The 27,432-nt window shown below is 35.6% G+C and overlaps 1 protein-coding gene across 1 annotated transcript; it reads left to right on the forward strand.

Annotated features, from left to right (window-relative positions):
- Positions 1-1,839: 1,839 nt before the first annotated feature.
- LOC147477161 (zinc ion binding protein) lies at positions 1,840-26,408 on the forward strand. Its single transcript, XM_086581844.1, has 23 exons — positions 1,840-2,263; positions 2,330-2,542; positions 2,628-2,767; positions 2,835-2,930; positions 4,069-4,136; positions 7,268-7,369; positions 7,640-7,784; positions 8,751-8,894; positions 8,974-9,093; positions 9,278-9,334; positions 11,106-11,165; positions 13,325-13,432; positions 16,712-16,854; positions 17,919-17,997; positions 18,789-18,851; positions 19,100-19,230; positions 19,659-19,764; positions 21,349-21,537; positions 22,690-22,917; positions 23,410-23,565; positions 25,081-25,239; positions 25,737-25,853; positions 26,014-26,408. The coding sequence occupies exons 1-23, from the start codon at positions 2,101-2,103 to the stop codon at positions 26,188-26,190; spliced, it is 2,964 nt and encodes a 987-aa protein (XP_086437970.1). The 5' UTR covers positions 1,840-2,100; the 3' UTR covers positions 26,191-26,408.
- The last annotated feature ends 1,024 nt before the right edge of the window (positions 26,409-27,432 follow it).

Consider the following 27,432-nt stretch of genomic DNA (forward strand, 5'->3'; position numbering starts at 1 on the left):
TACTACGGGCGGCTAAAAAGTCCGACTACATAAAAAACAAACAATCATCTAAAAATTACAAATTGGAACAACATTATGTCAAAAACCTCTAAAACCAATCATATGTATTATGAAGAAAGTAATAATATTTCAATACATAAAGAACCTCACAAATATTCAATACAATGTGAACATTTGAACAACATATAGGGTAAAATAACAAGACTATATGATAATCAGGTGTTTGAATTGGCAGCGAGTAAACCTATAGTATACTTTCAATTTCAATGTGTCTTCTCCCAAATAACTACACTCCATCTCGCTGGACACGTCGCAGAAAAGTTGTTGTATCTCCATGGTCGGTCCGAAGCATCTATATATAAAATTGCAAAAGCTGTAAAAGACATCAGAAACCAATCATATATTCATATATATCGATTATGAAAAAACATTTCATACAAGTATAAAATATTCAATTCACAAATAACCTCAAAAATATTCAATGAGAACTATTACAGGTCGTAAGTATTCAATTTTCAACGAAAACAATATATAGTAAAAACAAAAAACAAAAAAGCTTCAATATGTCGAGGAAAAATTATATTTAAACTGAGGTGTACGTAAATATTGTTTGTTAAGTAATCAATCACACCTAGACTTGGTTGAGATTATTGACCATAAGTACTTTGCTGTCGATAAAAAACAAAAAAAAAAATCGTTTGATGTGCTAAGGAAAACAATACTATATTTAAACAATATATGATTTTGATAAAATTAATTAATAACTTTTTAAATCTCCAAATCCATTAAATAAAATGTATAACTACTACAAATTATGTGATGATAAAACAATAAAATTTCAAAAGAATTAAGCAAGTTTAGACTACTCACTAGAATTAATTGAAAAACAAAAATATTAGTTTACATAACAAACTCGAAATCAGGCAAACTCAACAACCGGCGTTAATATAGTCTTTCTCCTTCGAAACTTTATCTTTATCACTCTCAAGACAATAACACTCTATCTCTCTCTTTTCACTTTTTACGTCTTTTTTTGTTTTCTTAACTTTCATTTTCTTTTTTTTTCTAACCCGTGAAAATATCCAAGAGGGAGCAAAAGAGGTTCGGTTGTAACTAAACCCATTTTCTCTCTCTTCTTTTATCTTTATCTTATTTTCTTATTATTATTACTTAACTTAATATATTTAATTAAAAAGGGGAGTAAAAAAACATAAGGGTGTTATAATATATGTCTGATTTCCTATCATGGCATGAAAGTTACAATGAAAAGGTGGTTAGACAAAATGCCATCAGCTAGATGATGGAAATACAGGAGCCTCAATGTGAAGTCAGCTGAGAAAGTAAGAATTTCACTTCTTGATTCAAGCAAAAGATGCTGCCACCACAGTCACAAATTTGAAATTCGGCATCAATTCGGTAATGATGAAATCATTAATTTGTTAAAAAAGATCAGAAAAAATCTTGAAAGTTATAAATAATTAAAATATAAAATAGTATGCAGTGTGTTGTGCATCATGTCATTCTTACTTTGAACATATATCAAATTAAAAATTTACAAATATATACGTAAAATATTGTTATTCCTTATAATAATAATATCCTACAAATATTTGCAATTCAGAAATAAAATATTAAAATAAATATATATAAAACAATTCATCATCATAAAAATTGCTAAAAACTTGGTAAATATCGAAAATTAGGAAGTTTTTACGGTTTTGAATGTTATTCGTTTAAAAATTCGGTAACCAGTAAATTCGGAGCCTTTTTACGTTTTTTTTTAAAAGATTTTTGTGACTATAGCTGCCACTAAAGCTTTTGTAGAGGCCCTGACACTTTGGGGCCCAAGCCAAATTCCAAATAAGCCTAATTGACGTTGAGAAGGTTCGAACTCAAGAACAACCACTTGAAATCCAGTCTCAGTGCCCGTCAAAATTTGAGGACAAAAAACAGCGGAAATTATAATATATCGCGATATGCCAAGTCGTATTTGAGTACGATTTATAAACGAAAAGTTTCTCCATAAAACGGCAACAACAGGACTCAGTTTCTGGCGCGGAGCTCAAAATCCGACATTTGAGGTACGATCTATTTGGGGATATGGATAAGACACGAGCTTTGTTTTCGGTGGATCTTCTTGAAAGACATGCTGCAAAGGGAAGAGGAGTTATTACTTGTATCTCAACTGGAAACGATGTTATTGTTCTCGGAACAAGTAAAGGCTGGCTTATCCGCCACGACTTTGGTGTCGGAGATTCATTTGGTATGCCCAATTCATAGCTTATTTACCCACTTGATGATGAATGAACGCGTTTCATATAAATTGCAGATCTCGAGCTTTCTTCTAGTAGAACTGGAGACCAACCTGTGCACACTGTTTTTGTTGATCCTGGAGGAAGCCATTGCATTGCCACTGTCCTCATTAGTGGCGAGGCTGAGACATATTATACACATGCTAAATGGAGCAAGCCTCGTATTATAAATAAATTGAAAGGTCTTGTAATAAATGCAGTAGCCTGGAACAGGCAACAGATAACAGAAGGTAGCAATGGATTATTATTCACTTGTTACGCGTTCTCTTAGACTCTACATTCATATCTTCTTTATCTTATTTGAACCAACTCTAGCTGCTACACGGGAAATTATTCTTGGCACTGATAGTGCCCAACTCTATGAGATTGCTGTTGACGAGAAGGATAAGAAAGAGAAGTATGTCAAGTTTTTGTTTGAGCTAACTGAACTCCCGGAACCATTCATGGATTTGCAGGTATATTCAAGTATTCTAAATGTTTTTATTTTCATCCATATGGTTCATTAATCTTCTGTTTTTTCAGATGGAAACAGCAGCTATTGGTAATTCGACGCGGTACTATGTCATGGCTGTTACTCCTACTCGCCTTTATTCCTTCACTGGCATTGGGGCGTTAGATGTATGTACATATCTTATCTTGAATGTTCTTAGTCTCTTTAGGCATAAAAAAATATTTCTCCTTTTTGGCTTCCCTTAATAATTGAAATGGACTTGATTGAAAGCATTATATGTCGTTTTTGTAAAAATCCCAATTTCCTTAGTGATGTGGAAAGTCTGAGTCATGTAATTTATTTTAAGTTTGAAAATTGATTTTCCGGCATTGAATAAATAACGTTTTTTTATTGATAAATTAATTTGACCAAGACTTTCACATGAAGGACTAAATGCTACATATCTAGGCAAGGGTTACATTTTACATCCCAAAAATTAGTTCTTTGTATCTCACCTGTATGGTCCTAATATCCGAAGTGCCCCACGCCCACACCCTAATATTGGAACTTGGAAGGGCCCCTACTCCAAGAAAGATGCTTTACATAAGTTGTCTTCAAAATTGCATGGAAAAGTAGCTAGCATTATTTTTTCCGATCAGACCTTCAAGAGCGCTTGTACATCCAAAGCTAGCCAAAAAGATGCCCTCAATACATCTTGCAACATTACGATCCCAAAGTAAGTGACGAATGTTTTCCTCCTTCATCCCACACATGACACACCAGTTAGCTATATACTACCTCTCTTTATGAGGTTGTCGATTGTAGGAGTTCTCCTAAACACAACCGTCCAGATGAAGAAACACACTTTAGAAGGAAACTTCTTGGTTCATATTCTTTCGTCGTGCAATGTATATTTGTTTTATTTTGTATTGTATGTGTTCAATTATTCAGGAGAATGTTACATGCTTATGATGCTCAGTTCTCATGCTTCATGCTTTGGTTAGTCACATTCCACACTTTGCACCATAAGCGTGCAAAGAATTGGTTTCTTGCATAGTCAGTAGTTTGTTATAATTTGAATGTCTTGGAATCTTTTGTCAGCTTGTTTAGAACGATATGTGTTGTTTTGATTACCCACATTTTTTTTTGCTCGGTAAAAGTGATATTCCATTAATAAAAGAAAAGTAGGATGAGAAGGCCTACATTACAAGAGAACAACCGAAAGATTTTGATTACCCACTTGAAGCAATATATCTCTAGATCTTTTTACCCAAGACATTGATTTGTTTGGGAAGTTTAAAACACTTTTCTACTTGACTTTTACAGACTATGTTCTCCAGTTACTCCGATCGTGCCGTGCATTTTATGGAACTTCCTGGTGAAATACCAAACAGGCATGTTCTCTCGTTCTGATAAGTATTTGAATTATGAATAACTGACATGCAATAAAAACTTATATCAGGGTTTGCGCTTGTAGCTTAGATGACAGACAAGTTTTGTTTGGTTGTTGTTTATTTGTTTATTCATTTGGTTATTTTTTTTTATATTTATTGATAAAAAAGTTAGTGTGTTGATATGATTAATTCAAATTAGATTAGCACCTAGAATTAGCCAATAGCTATTACTAGGACCTAGATTAGAGACCCCAAGACCCCCAAGACCCCCATGCACCCAGGACTCTTTCTACCTGATCCAGACCAGACCCAACCAAGCCCACCAAACCATGAGGTGGTGGTTTCAAGTCTATCTTATTCTTACGGCCTTAAAAATAAAATTTACATCATAAAGAATGCTGTTATCCACGCCATTGTTGTGCATTGTTTTCAAGATAGACAACTTCTTTTTTCCAGATAACTTATTGACAAATTGAAGCTGTGTAAGGAAGGTAGAAAATGTCTGTTTGTAGAAGTGTAAGCTTTGTGCTTTTTATTATTGTTGCCTGCTGTTTGTAGTATAACGTGTCATTCTCATGCTTTGTTTATTAGTGTTTTTTTGGGCAAAGAATTGATAAGTAATAGAGCCTTTCCTTAGTTGCATGAGTAATTGTATTAGAGTTATTGTTTATTTAATTGGGACTAATTCTTATAATGTCCAGAAGAATTTTCATTTTGAACACTCTGAATTGACTCCATAGACCATTTGAGATTAAGCAGTTTGATAAGACTTTGTCATAAGTTTCTCCCATATGTACACAAATACTGCCAATACCTGTCTCTTGATAGATTTTTAATCTAAACCAAGGTTTCTAATGAGTACAGATCACCTGAAAACTCGTCCTAATAGTAAGGTTATATCAACTATCCACCTAAGGTAAATGGGCCACTAAGATAATTTACTTTTCCTAAAGCTTGGTGGGGAAGACCATGCATACTTTATCTCTAAACAATTGGACTCGGGAATGTCTCCATGGATATGGAACCACTCAAACGTCTGAACAAATTAGGCAAAACTTTTATTGAAGTTCTTTACAAGGAATTTCAAACTAATAATTGTAACGGTCTTCTAACGATCCGCTCCATACCACGTGCTGATTTTGTCCCCACCTTTCACCTAAGGCCCAAAGCCCATAGCTTGGTCTCATCTATGGCCGCGGGGTTTTTTCAGAAGGCCTGACGATAGTATTTGATAGATCATGACTATGTGTTCGAGATCTAGGGCAACTTCCGAGCAGATGCGGGAATAAAACTTAGTGCGACTATTGCCTCTCATGTGTTTGGTGCCTGTCGAACAGATCCGTTTTGGTGTAGCTTTGGGATAGCACAGTAAGACTTCTAAGCATTAAACACGTTTCCCCCAAACTGGAGCAACTAATGTAAGTTTTGAGAAAGTTGGTTATCCCTAATTGCATCTAGTAATGGGGGTCATCCTTAACTAACCCTATTCTTTGTACATCTCAGATGTGTGTGTAGAGCTAGATATAGGTTTGTGGCTCTTTCTAACCCACTAGAGAATATCTCTTAAACAGGGAAATTGCATTCAACAAAATGTAGTCGGTTGTCAAGATTCATGTTGGTCTAGATCTCAATCTAATCGATTTCATTAGGTTATGTTTATGTTTTTCTTTCCGAGGTTTTTTCTAGAACTTGGTGTTTGTTGTACCAGATAAAGAAATTTGTGGAAGCTGCTTAGTGATTTAAACTGTTAGTCTTTTTTTTTGGAGCTGTAAAAGTTAAATTTTATTAGATCAAAGAAATGTAGGTTGAGGCAACCTACAAATACACTGTACAAAGAAACAAAACAACCCAAAAGGAAAACAACCACCCTACTCAAGACTCCCTGTACATAATATCCTACCATCAAGCTACAAATTGTTCAAATCAAATGTTTCTGAGGTCCACAAAACTCTCACTCCAATAACAATACGACGTTCTGAATGTCCATAGATTTGCCCTCAAAGTTGCGTCTATTACGTTCCAACCAAATGCTCCACATGATTGCAAAAGGGGGCATAACCTCTGCCCTCTAGTTGAAAATGGCCCTGTGTGCCACAGAGTAAGGAGATCCACCACCCAACCAGGACAGACCCAAACCAACCCCGACTCCCAATGAAAGCAAGACCAAACCAGCCAAGGAAATGGACAACTCAAAAGCACATGATCAATTGACCATCGAACATAAAGGACAGGCGTCTAAAGTTTGACCCCTAAAAAAGGGCTATTGGTTTCCTTAAACTTAGGAGTTGGGTTAGTGAGAGTTCACTTATGTTTCGTATTCTCCAGTGTACATGGCTGTGGTGATCTGGAGTTACATAGGGTTCAGAGGATTCTACAGGGAATAAGTTATGCATGAGTAAGGCTTTGACTAGTATTTGGCTGTGGAATTATGAAGAGGTGACTGATAAACTTTGGGAAGGTTTCCGGCCTCAAAAATTGAAAGCAACAATAACTATAAAACTTAAATATGACCTACAAGTTATATGTTTGGAAATGGATACATAACATTTCGGAGGTTTTCAATGGAATAATGTGTTTATGATGCAGAACGAAGATATGTTCTAGTTCCAGGAAGATAATTCGTTGAGGAAGTATACCTTTATTATGGATTAGTCAACTCTTTTCACTTATTTTGTCTTATGAGAAACTTCATGTAAAGATTTGAAATATTTCATTTGCTACTTAGTGTTGTACCTTCTGTTTGAGTATCGCAAAATTATTAGTTCTTATTCATGGGTAAAATTTTGGCATTTTATAAAACTCGTTATTCAAAATTTGAACCAAGTAAATTAAGTTTTGTACTTGTATTGAGAAACTCGGTTGTCCTTTCTGAATCCGAATCAAAACAGTTTTGTTGGGTGGAGACCTAATTTCCTTTCAGTATACGTTAACTTAAGTGAACCAAGTTAGATTTATGTCATTTAATTTCTTTACCGTGAGCTAAACCTCAAACCGAGCTTAATTCGCAGTGAGAGCTTGGTGGATTTCCGTGACTGTGGATATGCAATTTTTCTTGCAAGTGATATTTAAATGTGTTTTCTACTTTTCCATAGACAAAGTTCGTGACTTGTTTTGTGTTACTTGTTTTGCAGTGAATTGCATTTCTATATTAAGCAGAGGAGAGCTGCACATTTTGCTTGGCTTTCTGGGGCAGGCATCTATCATGGAGATCTAAATTTTGGAGCACAACATAGGTTAGTTGTTATATTTGTGCAAGTCCAGCACCTCTTCTCTTGGGCGAGTTCAAGTGTGCATGCGCACACACACACATACACACACACACCAATTAGTTGAGAAGTCATCATTAGTCTTTGCAAGTTTGCATTTGCTTGCTGCAATTTGGGATTATGGTTTTTAGACTAATTGAATTTCATATAAAAAGTTGTTTCCTCTGTAAAAGTGCTTGTAGTTGCGTTGTGCTGATATTTACTCTCTTTTTAAATTTTTGGTAATTTCGTGGGCAGTTCACCTGATGGGGATGAAAACTTCGTGGAAAACAAGGCCTTGTTGGACTATACGAAAATGAGTGAAGGTGCTGAAGTGCTTAAACCTCGTTCACTCGCTGTATCTGAATTTCATTTTCTGCTACTCATTGGGGAAAAGGTCAAGGTGCGGATACAAATGCAATTTCTTTTTTTAGATGTCTTGTGAAAGAGGGCATTAAGTTAGGTCAGGAATCTTGGTCAGAAAGAAAGAGGTGGGTGATCCCTCTGCTGAAAAGAAGGCACAAGTTGCCAATTCACATTCTAAGATGTATAGGAAGTGCAAGAGTGACATACCAAGCAGGTCTTTGCATTCATCTATGCACATTTCAAATTGACGGGTTGAGTTCTGAAGGCCTGAGTGTTTCGCTGGTGAACAACATAAAGAACTGCTAAAGAGCCGAAGAGCTGGAAATATCCTGTTAATTGTCCATTAGAACATAATAGCAAGGTTTTGGATTGGTCGAGTTCTCAACCCTCTGAAAAGTGAGATATTCAAATTCTTGACATAGTGAAAAACCCAAAGGTTTCGTACATAGTACCGAGAATTTAGATGCCTGAGATACCGTGAACCTGTTTTTTCAGCAACAGATATGTTACGAAATCCCGTGAAAACTTGCATAGCTGTGTTGGTGTCAGATGTGATACCAGGTCTCTTACTCAGTGTGTTTAGAACAGTCAGATAAGGGGGGAGGGGACCTGGTGGGTGGCAAATTTATATAGAGAAGTCAAATACATTTTATGTGTACTGAAAATCCCCATCTGTATCCAATATATCTCAGTACTAGTGTATGTCTTAAATGTGTATTACCAACATCAGTATGATGCTTTATAGTACTTGTGCAATACATTACCAGAACGACAGAACTGTATATAATTTATTTTTAGTTCAAGAGTTCCTAAAGCGGAAGGGTTTAGTTTGATGCTTTTGAAGAGAATTTAAAATATTTTCCGTATTTGCTAATGTAATAACTCGACCCCTTTATTTTAGAGATTATGTTACCTGATCATTGAATTATAATTTTTCCTTTAAAAGGCTGATGTAAAACTACATACCTCCAAGTTGGTTGATATATGTCGTAATGTTCTGTAGGTTGTCAATAGGATTAGTGAACAAATCATCGAAGAACTACATTTTGACCATGCATCAGAGTCAGTTTCTAGAGGAATCATTGGATTATGCAGTGATGCCACAGCTGGTTTGTTCTATGCTTATGATCAAAACTCCATATTTCAGGTTTTGACTTCATCCTAATTCTAAAATTCTTTTCTATACTTGATTTGTTATTTAAACTCTGGATATACAAATTTTGCAGGTTTCTGTTCATGATGAAGGCCGAGATATGTGGAAGGTTTATTTGGACAAGAAGGAATATGCCACAGCTTTGGAACATTGCAGGGACCCTTTTCAAAGAGATCAAGTATATCTAGTGCAGGTTAGGGCCTTTTGATATTTGTTCTCCTACTGGTCTATAACTTGTCAAGTTGATGTGATGGGAAACTGGAATTTCCTTTCACTTTCATTTGGCGTCATCCTTATAACTGAAAAAGCTGTCACAATTTCAATTTCCCGTTGAAGCTAAATTTTGCAGAATGCACAACTCATTACATGTTTTGCAGGCTGACTCTGCTTTCTCCGCAAAAGACTTTTTCAGAGCAGCATCTTTTTATTCAAAAGTGAGGTTCTTCTTTCTTAGCTATTGTGTTTGGATCATTCTAAGTAACTATATGCTCATAGGTTGTAAAGCTATCATTGGGAAGAAGTCTGATAACTGTTCCGTTTTCTATTAAGTGAAGATACAACACCTGTTCACTATAGTAGAATGTGTAGCTTAATGAGCTTGTATAGATTGACATACTTCCATGAGAAGCGAATAACAAATATAAGAAAGCCAACGTAAATGTGGTGGAGAAATTAGTGAACTACATGACCAAGGAACCCAATTATTTGTGAGAACTCGCAAAGAAAGATCAAGAGGATATGCCTATTTTTCTTTCTGCAGTTTGTAGACAAACTTCTTGTCTATCAGACTTTAGACTTTAGAGCCAAAAGTTAAAAATATCTTATTCTCTTCACCTCAAACTTCAAGAAATTTCTGGAATGGCATTTTCATATGTTTTGTGCTTTAATCAATTGGTGCGTCATTCCGGTTTTAATTCCATGATAGGCCTACCCTCTGTGTTAACTGTTAAAGCAGGTCAATTTGTAACTTCCCATCCTTGTCTTGGTGTGTTTCACATCTTTCATATCAATTAACTCAGAAATTACCGATAAAAAAAAAAAAAAAATTAACTCAGAAATTACTGTGTGACTTATTATTCATGTATATACACTTCAGCACCTATTCTATTAACTCAAACAGTGATTTGACATCTACCCATGATTTATTACTTGGTTTGCTTTGTGATTAAATACTTCATAATTGGACTTCTCACATTTTTGATCACGTGGATAAGATCGCCCATGTCAAAATTTTTGTTTTGTCTGATGTGTCAGGGAACCTATGATGTATATAGGGGTTACCATGATATATTGGGAAGCCACATTGAGTTTGGTGCATATGTGTTGCCTAGGAAGGTGAAATACAACCTCGACAGGACAGGGATAGGTCATTTTATAGTATTCGGGTACCGTAGTTTGGTAAACAGAACTTGATCGAATTCTTTAGTGAGTTGAGAAGCCGATGTTTGCTAAATGATTCCACCTATATAACATCACTCTCTTGCAATATTTTGACCATTTTTTGTAAGTATATACTTACATAACTGTTAGACAATATATGGAGGAATCTTGTTCTACTCCGTAACAATAATTCAAGCAATATTTTGGTTTTTGCCAAAGTTCTATTTGTCAACATTTGACTATTTTTTTGAAAAATATCTAATTGACTCCAGCATCTGTTGCTTGCCATGGGTTTCTCAAATTCATTCACATATTGAATATTTTTATTGGATAAAGTCAATAATGAACTTTAAAATTTCAACGTTCATTCATTTATTAATTTTGGACTCTTAGGATATACAACCTGGCCTTGGCACCACAAAGTTACCTGTTATATGTACGGACCAACTCACATATAACAGTATACTCTATCCATGAAAAAAGTTGACAGTAAAAAACTTTGTTTTCAATAGTCTAAATCCAGTTGTAAATACAAAAGATGTTCTAGGGATGGTAGCAAGAAAGTCATGATAAAGGTTGATGCCTTGTTTTCCATGGTTAACCATAATATGAATTGAAGAGGCTTTCTCTCTTCGTTTTTGGCAATGAATCCGACAGTGGGTTTAGTGGTTAGTTTAACTTTAACATAGGTGCTTCTCCTCTTATATAGCATTTGGATATTTATTGCTTTTGAGATCTAATATTGTCTATAAATTAAGTAATGTCTCTTTTCCTTGACGACACTATTGTAGCTGGTAACTAACTAATTTGACTGTGTTGATGCAGATTAACTATGTTTTATCATTTGAAGAGATCACCTTGAAGTTTGTAAGTAACGCTGAACAGGTGTGTTTGGCGCTCTACTTCTTTATGATTTTATTCCTTTTAATGATTTGGTTTCTGAACGTTGATGCAAAATATTGTACCCTGCTGTGTGGAGATTGATATTTTTATCATTTGGAAAAATCATATTTTGTTAGTGTTGTCAGATTCACCTTCCAATCTTCCATATTTATTAGCTTTTTACAAATTCATGAGATTTATGATTCTATAAGAATGTGGAGAATTTAGAAGGGTGGATATATATTTTAAAGAGTTTCTGTTGTTATCGTCGTACTTTCATAATTTTCATTGGAAGCTAATTTTCATTGGAAGCTAGATATGAGATTTAAGGTGGTGGAGATGTTGCAAAGGTTGTTGGTTGGGTTGAGAGGAAGCTTATTAAGGGAGCAAGGTTATGATTGGAGTACAATACTTACATGCCTATATCATGCCATTCCGATTCCATCATGTATTTCATTATCTCATGATTCCATGAAATGACCATGCCAAACAGATTAGGAAAAGAAAAGAACCTCTTTTAAGATTTGTTTTGTTCTTTGTTCTCACTAGATAAGGTTTTAAAGACCTCATGATTTTCATTGGAAGCTGGATTTAGGGTGGTGGAGATGTTGCAAAGGTTGAAATATTAAGGAGCAAGGCTATGATTGGAGTTCAATATTTACATGCCTGTATCATGTATTTCATTCCGATTCCAGTAGCAGTCAAACAGATTAGCTAGATAAGTTACCTCAAAGCAATTAAGCAACCTCTTTTAAGTCTTGGTTTGCTCTTTGCTCTCACCTTCTGGCCTCACAGATAGACAATCCCATCCCGAGCTTCCTTAGTGCCTAAATTTGGGGTTCCAAAATGTTTTCACGAGTTTTATTTTTTATTTGGTGTGCTGTTTAGGATATAATCTTTACCATTGATAACCTCATTAGGGGAAGGAAACAGATTATTACTTTTTGTCTTCTGTGTTTGTCTAATGGGAAGTCAGTTAGTCAAACAAGGAAATGGATTATAACTTTTTGTCCTCTGTGTTTGTCCAATGGGAAGTCAGTTAGTCAAACACTCGCCCATTGCTGTATTCTTGGGAGGTTTGGTATCATTTTGCTAATCAGTCTCGGGTGGTTTGGGTAGTTCCTCGATTGGTGAAGGAGCTGCTACATTCCTGGATCTAGAAAGTTTGTTCTTTAGGGGGTGTCGGCTGTGGACTATCATATATGTTGCACTTCTACGTGGTGCCTCTGGTTGAAGAGGAACATGAGATATTTTGATGATATATCCTTATCTGTTAAGAAGGTGCTGGTCATTTCTTTTAAAAGACTGATGGTCTTTTGGTTGAAGATTTTTGGGATGAGGAGACTCCTTTCAGGAACTTTGCATTTCGATGGGCTCATTGATGTGCATGAGTTAGTCAGCTCCACAGCGTTGTTTTATTTTCTCTTTCTTATGTTACTATGTTTGTTGTTTTCATCGTTCTTTTACTGTACATATCTTATCCTACACAACTCTCTTTGTTTCTCTGTTTGATTATATATATAATATTGATACTTTTATTGATAAAAAAAACTATGTTACATGGACACACCATATTCTAAAAATAATCTGTGTCAGATACGTATCCACGTGTCCGTGTCGGACACACACGGACACATTGTATGTGATATATCTCAATTTTTGACATTTAACCGTGTCAGACACTTCGTCTCCGTGTCGGATACGGACACGTGTCCTTGTCAATGTAACCTAGTAAAAAAAGAGTCAATAGCTACCAAACTGCGTCGATTGTTAGATCTATCTGAAGTAGTCGTCAGCCTTCTGCTTTATGTTCAGATTACTAAAGTTGTATGTTCAGATTAAGGTTTAGATCACTTGCACTATCTTAGTTCTTTCCCTGCAAACTATGTATATTAAGACTAGGTTCTTGCTTTAAATTGGTCGAGTGAATGCTTTAGAGCTTGAAAGTGCAACTTAGAAGCAATATGTTGTGATCTATGTTTGATGTTTAAGCTAAGAAAGTTTGCGAGTAAGGTAATATCTGTCTCTATTAAGGTTTGAAGCTTTTAATTCATTTGCATTGATTTTATTTCTTTCCTAGAAAAGTATGTCTAACACGACTCTCTGACCTTTGTTTGGAAGTAGCCTTCCTGTTTTGACTGTGGTCATTATCTTTCTTGCAGGATGCTCTGAGGACTTTCTTGTTGCGGAAGCTTGATAATTTCACGAAGGATGATAAGTGCCAAATAACAATGATTTCCACATGGGCAACCGAGTTATACTTGGACAAGGTTGAATTTGAATCTTTTAAATACATTGGCACAATATCCCAAGTCCCATCTAGTTTGCTTTAGTTTTTAACGACGTATTAATTGATAACGAAAGTCTTAATAAACTTTGGAGTATCCAACTCAAAATCAATTGACAATGAGTGACGCAGCCCCATGAACTTTATGTATTTAATTGCTAGGCTTTAAACTTCTGATCTCAGACTATTAATCTCAACACGTCCCCTCACATGTAGCACGAGGTGAGCCTAACATGTGCACTTTGATTTTAGTGGATGACAAAGAGCACACATGGGTCCTTTGGGGCCAAATACTGAAATAGCATGCTCTGGTATCATATTAAATTTTGAAGAAACAAACTCAAAAGTCAAAACCAATTAGCAATTAGTGGAGAGACCCAGGAATTTGATATATTTTAATGCGAGGCTATCAACTCCCGATGTGGGACTATCAATCTCAACTAAGTCTTACTTAATTTCTTTTCATTCTTAATGTGTACATATTGCTGCTAATTCACACGGAGGTGTCAAAATTCATTTTGAGAGTTTTTCTTTGTTACATAGCATTATTTGTTAATCTTGTGAAGGCAGTATGGTTTTAAAAGCTTCACTGTAGGTTTTCTTAAACATTATGAATATCTAACTTAAAACCTATTGGTGATAAGTTTAAGAGGCCCAATAACATTTATATTATAATGCAAGGCTTCATATATCCCATGTGGGACTATGATAAATGTCTCAACATGCCCCCTCATGTGTGGCATTACTTGAGCCTAACACGTGGACAACACACTTGGGTGACGTGGAGTAATCCGGCCCTTTGGTCTGTACACAATAGCTTGCTCTAACACTGTCTTAAATATTTTTAACTTGAAACCAATTGGTGATACGTGGAGAGCCCCAAGAACATTTATGCTATACTACTAGGCTTCACACATCCCGTGTGGGACCATAACAAACAACTCAACATGTTTCTTCAGTTTCGATTTGAAATGATGGATAAATTGGTACTCGGTTAAAATAAACTTCTATTTCAGGTCACCCTATCATATCTGATAAGATGACAATGTGCTTGCTCCCATTCACATTTTTTATTTTTATTTTTTTATTTCAACATTAACTAATTAATTAATTTAATTATTTATTTATTGTTGGTTAAACGAGATATTTTCTTGAAGCGTAACTGTAAGTATGCCAATTGGTGCTCATGTGCCATTGCTGTCCCCACCAGCCCTTAGAACTCAGCCATGTGCCCTAGAAACAGTGTAGAATGACAATAGGTAGGCTAAAAACTATTTTTTTGGTCAGAAGAAGTACAGTTCGTTAGGGAGCACTAGTGAAGGTGTTACCCACCTACAAACAATAATGATTCGCTAAGAGACACCTTGCTTATTATATAATTACATCCGACAAAAAATAAATCCTAAATCCTATAATGTAGCCAGTTAATATCCCATTGCATGTATACCATTGAAAGAGTTCTTTGACGTTTCTATTAGGTAGTCCTCGTTGTGCTCTGTGTTGTTGAATACTTTAACTTTTCCTTCTTCCCAAAGAGACTATAGTGAAATTCGTGACTAAAAAACAAGAAAAGAAGAAGTTTAAGCGTCCTTTTTACTGTGCATAAGATGGGATAAATGAGTGGCGAACTCTACAAAACCTAAAGGCGAAAAGTGCAAAAGAGCCTTTGCCCTTTGGCCTTATCAATGCTAATATTAGAACATTATGCCTCTTAATACTGATACCCACCCTCCTAGCTTTAAAGCAGAGAGAATCATTGTGAGTTGTCAAGAAGATGCCAAAAAAATGTTGCATGCCAGACTTCATAAAGAAGTCGACAAGCTGTAGTTGTGGACTTGTGGAGTGGTTGGGAAGATCCAAAGAGCACTTCTGATAATGATTGAAGTGAACAAAGTGACAATCAATCTCAAATTGTTTGCCACGCTCATGAAACACAAGAGTTATGTGCTATTTTGGTGGCACTCAAAATGTTTGCAGAGCATGGAAGTTGGTAAGAAAATGGAAATTCCCAGATCAAGTAAGAGGCTCTGCAACCTATCGATTGGCAACTATATGTCTGCTCTGAGGTAGTGGATCCTATCTTGTTTTTCGGTGTGATATAAAGCTGGTAGCTTTGTCTCCAGCTCCGAAAATGTATTGAAACTAGCCTCTTTGTAGGGGTTGGGCTCAGAGTAGTGATATGAAGGGTAGACATAAATTCGGCCAGGTTCCAAGTCCTTGAACTCCCAAGGTTCCAAATTATTGTCGTGGTTATTTCTTACTCTTTTGTTAATCAAGAACATATTCTTCTCTCTCCACACACACACACACACACACACCCCCAAACTATATCAACACTGTTTTTTTATTTTTTTTATTTTTTGTTTTTTGTTTTCTTTCTTTGTTTTTTCTCTGTTAAATGAGCCTATTAACTAGGGGTGCAAGTGGATATCCAAATATTCGAATCCGATTCGAATTTGTATTCAAAAATCGGATATTATCCAAAAATTTCGGATTCGGATTCGGATAATTTTTTATGTCCAAACTGGTTTCGGATACGGATTCGGATACTGCCATATCCGTCGCATCCGATAATATCCGATCTGATTTAAAAAATTATTAGTTATTATATATAATTAATTTATTCATTTTTTATTATATAAAATATTATATAAAATCATAAACTAATAATATAAAACTATAATAACAAAATAAAAATAATAAATGACAAATATATATATTTATACTAGTTTTTATAGTGGTAAAATGATTATTCAAAGCAAATAAAATTTTAATTAATTTTAATTTTCGGATCGGATATTTATCCGATATCTGATTCAGAATCCAAAATCGGATTCGGATAATTTTTTTAATATCCATCGGATTCGGATATCGGTATAAATTTTCGGATTCGGATACAGGCATATCTGAATCCGAACCTATCCGTTTGCACCCCTACTATTAACATACCTTTTTCTTAAATGAATCTACTATCTTTTCTCTTACCCATTTTCGTTAAGATCCTCTATATACTGCTTTGCTGATTGAATTGGTACCTGGAAATCTTATATTTGGTTAAATCTCAATAATTGCATTATGTAGTCTGATTAGTCTGTTCAGTATCCTAGCCAGCCTTGCAAGGGGGAAAATGTATATTGAATTCATGTTACTATGCTAGGTTGATAGTCCTTTGTTTCTGTGCATAAATAGTACTATAAGGTGGTTATCTTTCTGTAGCTGGTGTACAATTTTTACTTGCAAGTTACATAGCTCAATATTGTAGATCAATCGACTATTACTGGAGGATGACACAGTTCCAGAGAAGCACAGTCCGGATTACCAATCTATTATTATGGAGTTCCGTGCTTTTCTTAGCGACTGCAAGGATGTACTGGATGAAGCAACAACGATGAGGCTATTAGAAAGGTAAGCTTTGGTCACAGATGCTTCCCTTATTTCCACTGAAGCGCATGACTAGTCACGCTCTGGGTGTAGTCCTTTTTAAAGTGGCTGAAAGTTTTGCTTAAACTGAAATTTTGAAGTACGATATCTTTCGTCAAAATGAGATTCACCATTCTACCATATGGATTGTTCTCCATAGGCAGAAAAGAAAAAAAATGTAGAACCATTTTCGTTCTAGAAACCAAGATTTTTTGTGACGATTTTATAAACATTCTGATCATGAACTTGTGGGTCCCTCATATCAATTACTTATTGCTTTTTGGGGAGTAGGATAATGTTGGCACAATTTAACTTCCTTTCTAAAAGGTTAGAACTCATGTTGAAAGAAGTCTTCGAACAGATCCAGTCATCTCCAATTGAAAAAGAGGTCGGTTTGAAGCTGTTTAGGTACCAATAGTATAACTGCTCATATTCTCATACGAAACCACTGAAAAGATTGCTGGATTTTGCGTAGGTAGAATTGTGACAATAACACATTTAACTTTGGGCATCCAACTCAAAACCAATTGGCATTGAGTGGAGCTTGCCCCAGGATTTATATGTTGTTATGTGAGGATTTAGATAGCATAACACGCCCCCTTGTGCGTGCCGTATCTTGAGCCAAGCACGTGGAGAACTTTTTTACACAGGTGATGTGGAGTACATGGACCTTTTAGGCCAAAGAAATAGCTCACTCTGATAGCATATCAAATTTGGGTGTCCAACTCAAAACCAATTGGCAACAAGCTGAGCAGCCCCATGATTTATACTTTGTTATGCGAGGCTTTAGATGCCCAATATGGGATTTTAAATCTCAACAAACACCACCGTTTATTTCTGTAGCCCCAATTCCATTCAATAATAAATGTTAGTACTTTTCACATACCCCCATTTCTTAAATGTATAGACTGCTTGCATAGAACTCCCTAGTTTGGATTATGTCATGGATGGTCGTCATTTAATAATCATATATTCTTGTATATTCTGTTCCACTAATATTTAATAGTAAGTTGTAGTTTTTATAATACTTGTATATTATGGCGATGCAGTTACGGTAGAGTTGATGAACTAGTATATTTTGCTAGTCTGAAGGAGCACTATGAGATAGTTGTTCACCACTACATTCAGGTTTGTGTTCCTTTTGCATGAGAACTATGAAATGGATTCTTTATTTTATTTTCTGTCATCCTTGCTCCATTATTAATCTCAGTGCGACCAAATAACTGCTTTCTTTTTCTTTCAAATGTATTATAAGTGCTGATTACCTCTAGTGATTAACATCTTCATATATCTTGTACATGATACTAACATTACGTGCAATCTGGAGCTTCATTTACTTTTTCTTAGCTTCCATTTTCTGTGAACCAATGGTGTGTTTGATTGTTGGTAAGTATTGTGTAAATATACAACATCCAGTTTACTAACATTTGAAGAAGTGGTCATTTCCTATAGCCAGTTTTGTTTTCAAGAATATAAACTTTCCAAATATGTTCTCGACTTCTTGTCACTGCAACACTTTATAAAGACTTATTGCACTCATATATTTATTAAGTAATTTTTTTTCTTAGTAAAGCTTAAAGCCTGTATCTTCAGATATATGTCTTAAACCTTACCACCCATAATCTTTCCTATCTTGTTTTTTTAATATATGATTGCGTCACATTTAATTTTCTTAGCAATTCATTTACATAGTAAAATGATTACTTGCCCTACTGTTGCTGTTGGTGGTGGGTTGTTTTATTTTTTAATTTGCAAGCAGGTCCTTAGTAGCTACAGTATATAGTGAAGAAGTTATTTTGGCATGTCTACAGTTAATGGAATGCATGAAAAACCTCTAAGTCTGAAATCAGATGATATCTCGCATAAAAGTTTATAGCATCTAATTTTGTTTCATTTTATGTTTCCCGTGTTTAATTTAGCAAGGAGAAGCGAAAAAAGCATTGGAAGTGCTCCAGAAACCTGCAGTTCCTATAGATTTGCAGGTATTAGAGATGGTTTGATGATTTATTATTATTATTATTATTATTATGTTAAATGTGATTAAAATAGTATTTGTACTTTTCCCCCAAGGTTGTCGAATCTCATTCTATTTAAGGTCAATATATGCTCTGGTTCATTCGTTGAAGCTTACTGTAGTGAACGAACTGAGATCTTCTTTGTTTCCCTTCTATCCTGTAAAACATATTTATTAATTTCCGTCATTTTTTTTTTATGTTTACAATATCTGCAGTACAAATTTGCTCCGGACCTAATCATGCTGGATGCATATGAAACTGTTGAATCATGGATGGTTACCAACAACCTAAACCCGAGGCGGTTAATTCCTGCAATGATGCGTTATTCAAGTGAACCTCATGCAAAGTAATGGGCTCTCACTCACACTTTGAATTGGAAGTTATAGTACATTCTGCCATGATTTAATGTTCTCTTTAACTTGATCAAAGAGTTTCCAAAGTATAGTGCATGAGTGTAATTAAAGATAGCTGCAGTAGTGCAGTTGAATTTTTGTGGTGACTAAAATACTTTGACTGTTGGCACCTCTATAGGTCTCACCAACCTTTTTGATATTCTGCGAGCATGTATACCTATCATTTGGTGTCATGGCAGTACCGCAGTACCACCTGTCCACTTTTTTTTTACCATTTTAGAAAATAATCTGTTGCTTGTGTGATTGTTTGATATTTTAGTTCTTATTAATGTAGGTTTGTACAATCAACAAGCAGTTTTGGTGTGAAAATGGTTTTAGAACTTTTAGTGACAAGTTTCCACTATTTGTACATTGTATGCAGGAATGAGACACACGAAGTTATCAAATATTTAGAATTTTGTGTCCATCGCTTGCTTAATGAGGATACTGGTGTGCACAACTTACTTCTCTCATTGTATGCAAAGCAGGTTGAGAATTCCAACACTTTTGTTTCATAGTTCTTGTTTACTGCCCATTCAATGATTTACACTTTCCGTTTGCAACTATTTTATTTTTATTCAACTCGAAATGCAAGATCTTGTCAATTTATTCTTGTTTGTAAAAGCATTATGCATCTCTATCATTTTATCAATTGTTTCTATGTATATCATGTAGCTGTCACATGTCAGTTTTAGCTTTATCTGTTTGGCTGGTTCACCTGGTTGGGAAGATATTAGTCACTTGCTTACTGCATGAATATTTTCCCCTTTTTTTGTTTTGGGCGATCTAGAAAATGCCAAACGTACAGCAAGATAGCTAGTTATGATTTTTTTGGTTTTGCTTGGGAAAATAAATTTTCATAAATAAAAGCAAAATAAGCGAGTAAACCTACGTGTAAAAGTTGGAAAAAGAAAGAAATACGTTCTCTCTTAAATGCCTAAAAAAGTCATCCTGGTTGTCATCCAATGGCACAGGGTATCTATAGTAAAAAACCCTGAAAATGCACAAGTCCCATAGAGTCATAGAGTTCAATAATCCTAAATTAAAGTGTATACAAGAAGGCCTAGGTGTCTTGGAGCATAACGACTGAAACCAACTAAATTATGAAGACATGACGAAGAGAAAGTAATTTCCATATGAGTTCTACAGCTGAATATAGCTTTAATTGCCTTCGAAGTTTACAAGTTAATTTTTTTTCTTTCATATGGAGAACTTGGCTTGAAGGGAATCAATGATTTATTCATGGTGCTTCAATGTTACATGGGTATATTAAGTTACCTACTAAGGAACTGCTTTATCTATGGACCAAAATGTTTAAAGCATTTAGAGCATGCTCCTAGTATTTCGTACCTAGTCGGTATCTACAGCTTTTCTTGGATACTAAGTTTCAATTTCTTGGATACCTAGACGGGATCTAGTATTTTGTTTGGGTTGTGTTGAGATTATTTCACCCCATTCCTAGGTGTGTACCACCTATGTTCTCTTCCCTGGTCTTCCATTCTACTGATATGATCTGTTGTTCATATTTCTATTCATAATTTAGTTTTATTTGGTCGTTATGCTCCAAGATACCTAGGCCTTGTGTACATTTTAATTTAGGAATTTTAAACTCTATGACTCTATGGGACTTTGTGTATTTTCATGTTTGTTTACTAGAGATACCCTGTGCCTTTGGAACTAATGACAACCAGTACGTCATTTTTTAGGCATTCTTGAAAGTCGTCCCATGTAAGAGGAAAATGTATATTTTGGACGGGTGTAATAGGTGTGGGACCACTGGATCATGGCCCACACCCTATTAGGTTAAGAGGAGCCTTAGGTTAAATATAAACTATATGATATAGTGGCCAAAATCCTTTCTCCTTCTATGAAAACTTTGCCCTTTGATTAACCAAAACTAACTGTATGATTGAAAATCCTTTTGGCTATGAAAATTAGCGAGTTTAATGATATGCTGCATTTCAAAATGCATCCAGACTTGTTCTGACTGGTTCATTGGCACATTCTTCTTTTGCACAAATGACATTGCATGCAAACAAGGATCTCATGTTGTTCTTTATGTTTATAATCAGGAGGATGATAGTGCTCTTCTGCGTTTCCTACAATGCAAGTTCGGCAAAGGACGAGTTAATGGTCCAGAGTTTTTCTATGATCCAAAGTATGCTTTGCGCCTGTGCCTCAAGGAAAAGAGAATGCGTGCTTGTGTCCACATCTATAGCATGATGTCCATGCATGAAGAAGCTGTTGCATTGGCTCTCCAGGTGTAGTTATACAACCTATTAAATTACTTGTCTTTGTAGTCATGTCAGTTCTTTCCTCCATCTTAGTTCTGTTGTATTGTAGATATTTTGCATCATCATCCATCTGGTCCTTGTGTAGATTGAGTAATTATATCATGGCTTTATATTCTACAACTCTCTTTCTCCTTGGTTCATAAAGAAAATGCAAGCGTAGAGCTTACTTTGGCAGAAGTAAAACGATGGTTTATTTATTCCTGAGTGAATGAGCATTTGGTTCTTAAGATCTTAATGAATTTTGCATAATCTGATCCATATGCTGCTATTCATTTGAATCTTCTGTTGAAATTTTAGTAAGCCGTTAGACCCTTTTTTTCCGCTAAGTGAGCAAGTTGTATTGATAATGTAAATATACGAAGTATAGTTACATTTCGGGTTAGTGAGGGGGACGGACTGCATCATTTTAGATAGTATATCTTCGCTACTAGGTAGGCTCTATATACGTCTTTAAAAATTGCTCATCACAAACACGTGCCGTTAGACCCAGTGTGGCTTACCATGTGCCTAGCCCTATGAGCTTTCCATTTGGATTCTGCATTTTGTTCACTGAGAAACTAAGTGACCACGTGTCGTGACCCATAGGTCCACATTAGTACGGTAATGGGAAATCGTAGGTACAGAAGTCAAGGAACTCAAACTTAACTTCAGCTAGCACCAAGGGCACACGGTGTTACAATAAGACTCTGATCAAGTAATAGATATTTGAAGTACGAAAATAAAGTAATTTGCAATTGGGCATTCTAAAACTTCATAAAAAAGTGACCTGAAAATTTCAGGGAGGTAAGTGATAGTCGATGCTCTAAAACAATCTTCTTATGGACTGTAGAATGAATAAGAGAGATTTTTCCTGATGCTTTTAAGTGTACAAGCTAACACTGGATGTCGATTATAAGATTGCTATGCAAGAAAATATTCACACAAGAATTAGGTTTCACTCACAACTAATTAATATGAAACGTCAAACAAAATGACTCAGGATATTATACCAACTAGACTACTGTGTCGTTTTCTTGGACATGCTTGTACGTATACACAGCCTTTCCTGTGTTCTTTAATATGCTCATTATGTATACATAATCTAATTATATTCCCTTCCTACACCTTATCATGCATTAGGTGGACCCTGAGCTTGCTATGGCAGAAGCTGATAAGGTTGAAGATGATGAAGACTTGAGGAAGAAGCTGTGGCTTATGGTAGCAAAGCATGTCATTGAACAGGAAAAGGGGACTAAAAGGGAGAATATAAGGAAAGCAATAGCGTTTCTTAAAGAGACAGATGGGCTGTTAAAGATTGAGGACATTTTACCATTCTTTCCAGACTTTGCCCTGATCGATGATTTCAAAGTAAGGGTTCCCCTCATCTTAATTTTTAAGCATACAAGTGTATGCCATTTATGTTACCCATGAATATATATTTGTTGCAAAGTTAAGGTTAGGATAAAAAAAAAATTGCCGTATTTGCTAGTGTTGAGTGACAAATAAATGCCCCTCTTGGTCCATTTTGTTTTGTAGTAGTATTGTGAATTTTGCGCTAAGGGTATCATCGTTGTTATATTTAGGGCGTCTTGTATCTTATATGATGCACTTTAGAGTATTTCGTTATTTTATCATGTCCATATTGAGAGAACCATTTAATATGTCACTATATCGTTGTTTATGGATTATGTATGAATCCTGCTTAGCTTGTTTCATTGTTAGCCCTTTGCTTTTTGTTTATGCTTAAGCACGGATGTTGTCAAACATAACAGTAATAAATATGATTGTTTGGAAGGCTGTATGCATTATCTGAATGGACTTTGGCCTCAGCTTGTAATCCATTTTCTTCTTATTCTTTAGGAGGCAATTTGTTCATCATTAGAGGACTACAACAAGCAAATTGAACAACTAAAGCAAGAGATGAATGATGCAACACGTGGCGCAGACAACATAAGAAATGATATTAGTTCCCTTGCTCAAAGATACGCTGTTATTGAAAATGAGGAGGGATGTGGAGTAAGGATATTTATAATCTAATTCTTATTATTCTTATTGTTATTATTTTTTCCAGTAATCTCTTTACATATAGAAATGTTGCTAACAACCCAAGCAACTAGGTATTAAAGAACAAGAAATAAGCCAAAAGGCCCAATTTCTAATTTTAATCAATAGTCTAGGACAGATGGGTTTTGAAACCATTGATAAGGACATTTTTTGGCTTATAACTATTAGAAAAACCGGATTTCACATTTTAATTATTAATAAGGACAAACTTGACTTTTTTATTTTTTCTCTTTCCAATTTTACCCTTCTATGTTTGGTATGCACTAACGTCTGTGCATACTTTGCATACCAAGAGGTGGTATATGTCACTGACACTTGTGCATACCATTTTCTTTGTGATGTTTGGCATGCACAGACGTCTGTACATACCTCGCATACCAAGAGGTGGTATGCACTGACACTTGTGCATACCATTTTCTTTGTGATGTTTGGTATGCATTGACATTTGTGCATACCTAAGGTGGCATACCTAAGGTGGTATGCACCGACACCTGTGCATACCAGGGTACTATTGTCTTTTTCGGACAAAAGTCAACTATTGTTCTTGAGAGTGTTTTTGAAATGAGGGTGGGTTTTTTGGTTCGTTATTTCGGAATTTTGTCCTTTTCAGTTTTGTCCCCATTAAAGAAACAGTCACTACCACATAAGTAGTCTAATTACCTCCAAGTCACTCACATAGGCTTGCTGTCTCTTTGTGGCGTGGTGGAAGTGTTGAATTGTAGATCACGTCTTACAATACGATTGTTACTCTTGAATCCACAAGGATCACTCTTGAAATATCAAGAACAAATAATAAAAGTTTTTGGAATTTTATTGATAATTGCATACCAATCCATTACAATGACACTAATTCTCAGAAATAACTTACTAGGGACACTTGGCAGTCTATTATAGATTGCATTCTAAAAGTAGATAATTCCAAGTACTAATAATAACTGCCAGTAACTGAATTCTATTAGAAATCAGTCTGCAGATAACTGAATTCTGCCTGAATTCAGTCTTATCCTACGTCACTTTGGTCCACCTAAGAAGTAAAATCAGCGTCCGCCTGGTTCAAAGGCTGTTGTCACCGACCCTGATGGGCTTAAATGGTTACATGGGTGACAACTCCCCAGAGTTGAGTTCGAACCCACTGTCTCCACCATGATGGGAGGAGTGCATAACCTTTTGAGCTGGTTGCATTGGTTCTATTATGTTAATCTAGCATCCCGGAAGTATACTTCATTATTTAGAGTTGACCTTTTAGTCGACCTTTTTTATTTGACTTGAAAGAAGAGTGTGTTGTGAAGTGACTGCTGTCTTTTGGATTTTCAAAATTTTGGTCTGGTTGAGCTGTTGTCTCTTACTTCCAAGCTGAAACCAGAACAAAATTTTGAAAGTTTAAAACACAGGAAGATGGATGGACCTAGCATGAGTTTTCTTTGGCGATATGGCTTGACGTAGCATCTGATATCTGTCCATTATTAGGTTTGTAAAAGGAAGATCTTAGCTGTAGGAGCAAGTCGGATGGCAAGAGGTTATACAACAGTTGGACCCATGGCTCCGTTTTATGTCTTTCCTTGTGGTCATGCCTTCCATGCACAATGTCTGATTGCTCACATTACACGTTGTTGCAACCAAGCTCAAGTAAGTTCTTATTGGTTGTTCAACCATCAATAATGTTTATCTGCTTGCTCTTGTATTTAGTTGCTCTTAATAAGCATTGTAAACTCTTTTGCTAATGACTGATTTAGTTTTTTCATATCTGCGGGTATGATAGAAAAGTTGGGTATTTTGAATTACGCCAATACCTACATTTTCATATTAGAGATATTCCCCGTTAATGTGATATTTGCAAGAAAGCATCTTAAAAGTTATCTGGTGTTACAGGAGTAACTGTAAAATAGGAGTCTCGCAATTGAGTAAGAAACCACATTTTTATACAGCTACGAACTTACCCCACCAATATATATGTCCAATAAAAGTATCATATGCTTTTATTAATTAGCTGGTGTTTTATATTGATTTTATTATATTTTATCTCGATCTGGACCCGCTTCATAGGTAGATTGAACAAATTTTCATCCACTTTAAAAGTAGTACATGCTTTAACTTTCATACTATGCTCTTAATCCTTATTCCAGGCGGAGTATATATTGGATCTGCAGAAGCAGCTTACTCTACTGGGTAATGAAGCCATGAGAGATTCTAATGGCACCATCACCGAGGAAGAATCTATGAATGTGACGCCAACAGATAAGGTTGGCTATTTCTTTACAAATATAGATCTTTTCATTCTACTGTTGGTCTTACATTTTCAGCATTTAACGTACAGGAATTGGAAAAAATCATTAATCATTTCACCAGAAAGAAAAAAGTCGGTATTCATTTGAATTTATGGACTTTTGTGTTTTGTTTCAGCTCCGCTCACAGCTGGATGATGCTATCGCTAGCGAATGCCCATTCTGTGGTGACCTCATGATTCGAGAGATCTCTTTGCCGTTTATACGTTCAAATGAGGCAGAATATGCCTCTTCATGGGAGATCCGGCCACAACAGTCCCTTGGAGGGCAGAAGAGTTTGCCTATAGCCATATAATTATAAGCTGTCCAGTGAATTTTTGGCTTTTTGGTGCATACGGGATGAAGAGCGTGCCATTTTACCTTGTAACATACAAGTTTTTGGAATCCTAAACCATCCATTTTTTGTAGAAATTCCACTTGTCTCTATTTTCCATCTAGTCACTCATATTTGTTAGGAAATATTGGAATTGCATTCAGACGTCTAACTCTCAGAAAATAGGGTGATTTGCTTTCTGTTTGCTGTTAATTAGCATTTATCGACAGCTTCAGAGCATGGTTACATACTATTGAAAGGGTCCCAATCTAAAAGGTCCGATCCACCGAGCCCAACCTTCCACTAATGCTCTAAGCCTCTAAAGAGGTTGAGGGTCTAGTGAGGCTTGCTATTTGAACTCTTAACTTCATTAGAATGATCCTCATATCGACTAAACGTAGTGTACATCGGTCATGGGGTGATGGTTGTAAAGAACCCTCTCCGATTTGAACTTGAATTTCTCAACCCTCTGCACGGTTTCAGTAAATGAACAGCATGTGAAGATTGCGTTTCATTTATCTCTAGTTATCTTCTTTTACCACTTTTGGTTGGTACAGAGCAAAAGATAGCCAAGCATATTATTGATTTGTTAGATAGAGAGGAGGGGCTTTGAGGAGTTAGTGCATGGTCATTTACTCCAAACAAAAGAATAGTTTAGCAATTTGTTAAAATCCAACAACATCGTAGTAAACTCTGAAAACTGAAGGCCTGACATTGTTTTGGAAAGAATGTTCCTGATCATGAATTAGAAAAGTGAGTTATACCCATCAGACTAGCCATTTGGCCCGGCCTATGGCCGGACTTGCTATCTAGATAGCTAATGACTCAAAAGCCTAAAATCCATTTGAATAAATAATATATGTATATTGATAGCTAATGATTCATTGTATACTTTGTTTGAAAGGTTTATGTTTTTCTATTTTTTTTAAAGAGATTGCAAGCTCTCAAACCTTGATCTAATAAGTGTAATGTGTACATTTTTTCTGGCTAATGCATGTTGTGATATTATTCTCTAGTCACTTGGAAGGGTATGTTGTTGTGAATACCGTCTCATTTATCTGTGAGCGTGTCAGAAAATTAGAGTTAGAGGTCGTTTGGTTTTTTAGCCTCTGAATGCAATGTGCTTCTCATTTATCTGTGGGAGTATCTGAAATTTAGAGTTAGGGACCAATTTGGTTTTTTTAGCTTCTGAATGTTGAAATCTGAATGTGCTCTCTCCTATCT

This window comes from Coptis chinensis, chromosome 9, assembly GCF_015680905.1.
Source record: "Coptis chinensis isolate HL-2020 chromosome 9, ASM1568090v1, whole genome shotgun sequence".
NCBI classification, from domain to species: domain Eukaryota; kingdom Viridiplantae; phylum Streptophyta; class Magnoliopsida; order Ranunculales; family Ranunculaceae; genus Coptis; species Coptis chinensis.